Raw genomic sequence first — 6,326 nt, forward strand, 5'->3', positions numbered from 1 at the left:
TCCTTCTGGTCCAGTTCCCAGAGTAACAAAGTGCTGCAGGTCCGCCGCATTCGTGTCAAGTGTGGAGAGACACAGAAGAAGTGAGTCACATGCTAATAACACGCTCATAACGCATTTACACGCCTCTGTTACACTGTCTGGATTATGACCTGTGTGTGTGTGTGTGTGTGTGTGTGTGTGTGTGTGTGTGTGTGTGTGTGTGTGTGTGTGTGTGTGTGTGTGTGTGTGTGTGTGTGTGTGTGTGTGTGTACAGGTTCACGTTCTGTGCTGAAGACATGTCAGAAACAGACATCACTCCAGGGAATTCCCTGACCTTTGTGAAATGTCGTGATGGTTGGGAAGTGAAACCCAGGAAACGGTAATAAATTAATAACTGTGACTAACGAATCACTAATCAGCTAAACACAATTTAGCATACATGCTAACACCTGTCCTGTGTTCAACAACTTTTTAATATAATGAATCCATGTAAAGTAAACAAAATAATTCCGGAAAAACAGTATGTAGGTGATTTGGGACACAGCCTGTAGTTGAACAGCAGGGGTGTGAATGTTGATCTTTTCTCTTTAACAGGATTCTCATGTGAGTGGACTTGTTCATAGACACATGTGGTTTGGGACACGACCGTTCTCTTCAGTCTGAGCACTTTTCATCTGTGGTTTTTTTTTTTTTTTTTTCCTTTTAAACACAGTTGAGACTTGGTGTGTGTGTGTGTGTGTGTGTGTGTGTGTGTGTGTGTGTGTGTGTGTGTGTGTGTGTGTGTGTGTGTGTGTCTTTTGATACTAATTTGTACAGGCCTATTTATTGTGACCTATTTAAATTAGCCTGTGATTGTCACCAGCAGTGTGTGCATGTGTGTAGGTACGTATGTGTGTGTTACCGTGGTGATTGTACTGTTTTGTTTTGAAATTGTATTTGGAAATAGATTTTTATTTATGTAAGTGGCACTGCAGTAAAACAAATTTATTTATGTGTGTGTGTGTGTGTGTGTGTGTGTGTGTGTGTGTGTGTGTGTGTGTGTGTGTGTGTGTGTGTGTGTGTGGCTGTTGAGGATCATTCACAGTATTCAGAGAGAGAGAGAGAGAGAGAGAGAGAGAGAGAGAGAGAGAGAGAGAGAGAGAGAGAGAGAGAGAGAGAGAGAGAGAGAGAGAGAGAGAGAGAGAGAGAGAGAACACTGAAGAAAAACGTTACTGTAAACGTGTGTGTGTTTTTAAAATAAACAACATAATGAATTCTTGACTTTATAATAAAGATTTCTATTGGTTTATTTTGGATGGAATTCATTTTAAAGATTTTTTTACATTCTAACAAATCTTTTTATATTTGTGAATATAATAAAAAAAAAAAAAAAGAATTCAGGAATAAATACAGAAATTCGAAAATGATTCAGTGTTTTTCTTTAAAATATTAATTAATTTCTGCAAAATTCAGTGCCAACTAAATCTGGCAACCTAGTCTTTACATTAATCTCACACACACACACACACACACACACACACACACACACACACACACACACAGTCAGTCATTGGAGTCATGGATAAAAATCCAACCTACTCACCAGAGATGCAGACTAATAATGTGCAGCGCCCCCCAGAGGCTGTAATCCAGTGCTACCACTCGTATTCACTGCTCTGTAAGTGGAGAACAAACCCTTTCCCGGGCTGAGACACGGTTGGCAACCACCTCGTGATGTCTAGCTTTTCTAATAAGATGGAGATTTTGCTCATCGGCCCAACAACCAGTACACAGAAGCTCCAGCATCTCAACCTGCATTTAGACGGATGTTCTGTAACTACTAGTTCAACAGTAAAATATCTGGGAGTTATTTTAGTGCAACTTATCTTTTAAAAATCATATCAACCAAGTTACAAAAACAGCTTCTTTCACCCTAAAAATATTGCTAAGCTAAGAAACAGGTTATCTATATCTGATGCAGAGAAGCTCGTCCATGTGTTCATGACCTCCAGACTGGACTATTGTAATGCATTACTAGGTGGATGTCCTGCATCATTAATAAACAAGCTTTAGTTAGTTCAGAATGCAGCAGCCATTATGGAGGCACAAGCCAGTGCACTCTTAGTGCCGGTCCCAAGCCCGGGTAAATGTGAAGGGTTGTGTTATGAAGGGCATCCAGCTTAAAACAAGCCAAATCAAATATGTGGATCACAAATGAGAATTTCATACCGGATCGGTCAAGGCCCGGGTTAACAATGACCGCCACAGGTATCTTTAGCCGACAGGGTACCGGTGTAAATTAAGCTTCTGTTGACAAAAGGAGGAGAAGGAGAGGAGGAAGACGTCTACAGAGACAGCAGGGAAAGAAGACGTGGAGGAGAGTGGAGGTTCGGGTTGGTATTTTAATTGTTGGTATTATGACGGGTAAAGGGAGAGAGGGAGCTGATATGATGGAGAGCAGAAAGGTAGAGATGTGTGTTCAGGAGACCAAGTGGAAAGGGAGTAAGAGCAGGAACATTGGAGGTGTTTAAACTGTTCTATCATGGTGTGGATGGAAAGAGAAATGGTGTAGGGGGGATTCTGAAGGAAGAGTACAGTAAGAGTTTTTAACCAGATTGTTTAACAAGATTCTGGAAGGTGAGAAGATGCCTGAGGAATGGAGAAGGAGTGTGCTGGTAGCGATCTTTAAGAATAAGGGAGATGTGCAGACCTGCAGTAACTACAGGGGAATTAAGTTGATCAGTCACACCATAAAGTTATGGGAAAGAGTAGTGGAAGCCAAGCTGAGAGAAGAGGTGACCATCTCTGAGCAACAGTATGGTTTCATGCTGAGGAAGAGCACCACAGATGCATTATTTGCTTTGAGAATGTTGATGGAGAAGTATAGAGAAGGTCAGAAGGAGTTGATTGTGTGTTTGTGGATTTAGAGAAAGTGTACGACAGGGTGGAGAGAGGAGTTGTGGTATTGTATGAGGAAGTCTGGTGTGTCAGAGAAGTATGTGAGGGTGGTGCAGGACATGTATGAGGACAGTGTGACAGCAGTGAAGTGTGCAGTAGGAACGACAGACTGGTTCAGGGTGAGGGTTGGACTACATCAAGGATCGGCTCTGAGCCCTTTCCTGTTTGCAGTGGTGATGGACAGGTTGATGGATGAGGTCAGACAGGAGTCTCCCTGGACTATGATGTTTGTGGATGATATTGTGATTTGTGGTGAGAGTAGTGAGCAGGTGGAGAAGAGCCTGGAGAGGTGGAGGTACACGCTGGAGAGAAGGGGAATGAAAGTCGTTAGGAGTAAGACAGAGTACATGTGTGTGAATGAGAGGGAGGGCAGTGGAAGGGTGCAGTTGCAGGGAGAAGAGGTGGAGAAGGTGGAGGAGTTCAGGTACCTGGGGTCAACAGTGCAAAGTAATGGAAAGTGTGTTAGAGAAGTGAAGAAAAGAGTGCAGGCAGGGTGGAGTGGGTGGAGAAGAGTGATAGCAGGAGTGATTTGTGATAGAAGAGTATCTGCAAGAATGACAGGGAAAGTTTATAGACTGTGGTGAGACCTGCGATGTTGTATGGATTAGAGACAGTGGCATTGAGTAGAAGACAGGAGGTGGAGCTGGAGGTAGCAGAGCTGAAGATGTTAAGGTTTTCGTTGGGAGTGACGACGATTGACAAGATTAGAAATGAGTTTATTAGAGGGACAGCCCATGTAGGATGTTTTGGAGACAAGGTGAGGAAGGTGAGATTGAGATGGTTTGGACATGTGTAGAGGAGGGACATGAATTATATTGGTAGAAGAATGCTGAGGATGGAGCCACCAGGTAGGAGGAAAAGAGGAAGACCAAGGAGGAGGTTTATGGATGTGGTGAGGGAAGACATGCAGGTAGTTGGTGTGAAAGAGGCAGATGTAGAGGACAGGGGGGTATGGAGACGGATGATCTGCTGCGGCGACCCCTAATGGGAGCAGCCAAAAGAAGAAGAAAAAGAAGAAGTTAGTCCAAAATGCAGCAGTCAGAGTTCTCACAAGGTGGAGAAAATATCACCATATAACCCCAATCTTCTCATCCCTACAATGGCTTCCTATTAAGTTTCAAATCCACTACAAACTACTGCTTTTTACCTACAAAGCACTAAATGGTTTATCTCTATGTATCTCTCCAGTCTTCTAACACGCTACAATCCATCGCGCTCCCTGAGATCTCAAAACTCTGGACTTCTAGTTGTTCCTAGAATAGCAAAGTCCACTAAAGGTGGTAGAACATTTTTACATTTAGCTCCTAAACTTTAGAATAGTCTAGAGATGCACCAGCACCATTTGGATCCCACTTCATGTGGACACTGGACCTCTTTGAGTGTTTAAAGGCTCTGGCATGGAGAAGCTGGTGTTGGACCTGTGATGATCTCAGATGTAGAGCTATTTTATGAGCTTCTCAGTAGCTCCTGGTTCCATAATCTCAACTGACTGTATAAGACTGTAGAAAGAACACAATCAACCCAATCATTACAATCACAATCAACACAAACCACACAAACACAACCAACACAATCATTACAATAATCACAATCACAACCATCACAAACAACACAATCGTTACAAAAAACACAATAATCACACTGAGCACAAACACAATCAACACATTCAACAAAAAATTATCACAAACACAATAAACACAAGATTACAATCACAATCATTAAAATCATAACAATAATCACAATATGACACAAATGACACAATCATCACAATCACAAACAACACAAGCACAATCGACACAGGTATCAAAATCATTACAAACAAAACAAATATTAAAATTAACACTTATTCACCAATGCCTTTGTTGTGTAGTAGAGGGTGTGCAGTCTCCTGCTTCTTAACGTTTATTTTATTTGTTGTATTTTAATGTTTATTTTATTTTTCTTTTAGTTCTTATTATTTATTTATTTTTATTTTATGGTATTGTATATTTTATTACTTTTATGTTAACTTTAATTTTACAACCTGCTAGTTGTTAGGTGCTATATAAATAAAGTTTGATTTTGAATTTGAACACAATCGAGTGTAGTGTGTGTGTGTGTGTGTGTGTGTGTGTGTGTGTGTGTGTGTGTGTGCACTGTTTTGTGTGTGTAGTGTTGTGTGTGTAGGGTTTGTGAAGCTACAAATAACTCATCATGACTCTCTGCTCTCCCCTTCAGCCACTGCTTGTAACCTCGGGGTAACTATGGACAATCAACTGTCCTTCTCCTTACATGTCGCTAATGTGGCTCGTTCCTGTCCGAAGGATTCGATCATTTCTCTCCACACAGGCTGCCCAGGTGCTTGTTCAGTCTCTTGTAATTTCAAGACTGGACTACTGCAGCTCTCTGCTGGCAGGTCTTCCCCTGAACGCTATGCATCCACTGCAAATGATCCAAAATGCAGCTGCATGACTTGTGTTCAATCTGCCCAAGTTCTTCCACACCACCCCACTGCTGCTCCTCCACTGGCTTCCAGTAGCTGCACGTATCAGATTCAAAACACTGATGATCACCTACAAGACCAAAAATGGACCAGCACCATCTTACCTCAGTGACCTCATCACATCTCACACTGCATGCGTCTTCAACCGTCATCTTCCTGAAACACTTAAAGTAACACTTTTCAAGTTTACTTTGTATAAAATCAGAAGTTATAGTCTGACTTATATTAAGTTTGTCAACCGGTGTACCAGTGTATATTTACTCATTGCTAGAGACTCAAAGCACTTGTACGTCACTCTGGACACAGACGTCTGCTAAATGCTGCAAATATGAATGTAAAAGTAAACATGAGGATCTCTGGGATAAGAGACGACCCACCACACCACCATCAACAAACCTGAGTGAACGTGTGAGAGTGAGGAGATGACAGCATCCAAATATCCCAGTTCACCAAACACTCCATATCCATGATCCCTCCAGATCTGCTCCTTTACCTCACAAACACCTACTGACTAAAGACTCCACTAAATAAATGTGTTCAGCCTCGACTTGAACACTGAGACTGTGAGTCCCGAACACTGATTGGAAGGTTGTTCCATAACTGTGGGGTTTATAAGAGAAACATCTGCCCCCTGCTGGAGTCTTCATTATTTGAGGTACCAACAAATAGCCTGCACCTTTTGAACTAAGTAGGCGTGGAGGATCATACTGGTGCAGAAGTTCACTCAGATACTGCGGCGTGTGCTTTATACGTCAGTAGTAGTATTTTATAATCAGTGTGAGATGTAATTGGGAGCAGTGTAGATGATTAAAAAAGGGCTGATGTGATCATATTTTCTAGATCTAGTGAGGACTCTTGCTGCTAAGGACTCTTGCTTCTGAACGTTCTTTCGGGTTCTCCCATTAGGGGTTACCACAGCGGATCATCT

The 6,326-nt window shown here is 42.0% G+C and overlaps 1 protein-coding gene across 2 annotated transcripts in view; it reads left to right on the top strand.

Moving 5' to 3' along the window:
• The window catches only part of lipg (lipase, endothelial), an 8,000-nt gene extending 2,954 nt beyond the window's left edge, over positions 1-5,046 (top strand). The window contains exons 8-11 of one of the 2 annotated variants that reach the window (XM_046871939.1): positions 1-80; positions 254-358; positions 574-658; positions 5,004-5,046. The exon at positions 1-80 is cut by the window's left edge and continues 136 nt beyond it. In XM_046871939.1, the coding sequence (XP_046727895.1) occupies positions 1-80; positions 254-358; positions 574-586 (198 nt within the window). In that variant the 3' untranslated portion in view covers positions 587-658; positions 5,004-5,046. Of the gene's footprint in view, positions 81-253; positions 359-573; positions 659-738; positions 965-5,003 lie in introns of those variants that run through there. The other variant, XM_046871938.1, reaches the window with a different exon arrangement.
• Positions 5,047-6,326: the final 1,280 nt, after the last annotated feature.

This window comes from Silurus meridionalis, chromosome 17, assembly GCF_014805685.1.
Source record: "Silurus meridionalis isolate SWU-2019-XX chromosome 17, ASM1480568v1, whole genome shotgun sequence".
Lineage (NCBI taxonomy): Eukaryota > Metazoa > Chordata > Actinopteri > Siluriformes > Siluridae > Silurus > Silurus meridionalis.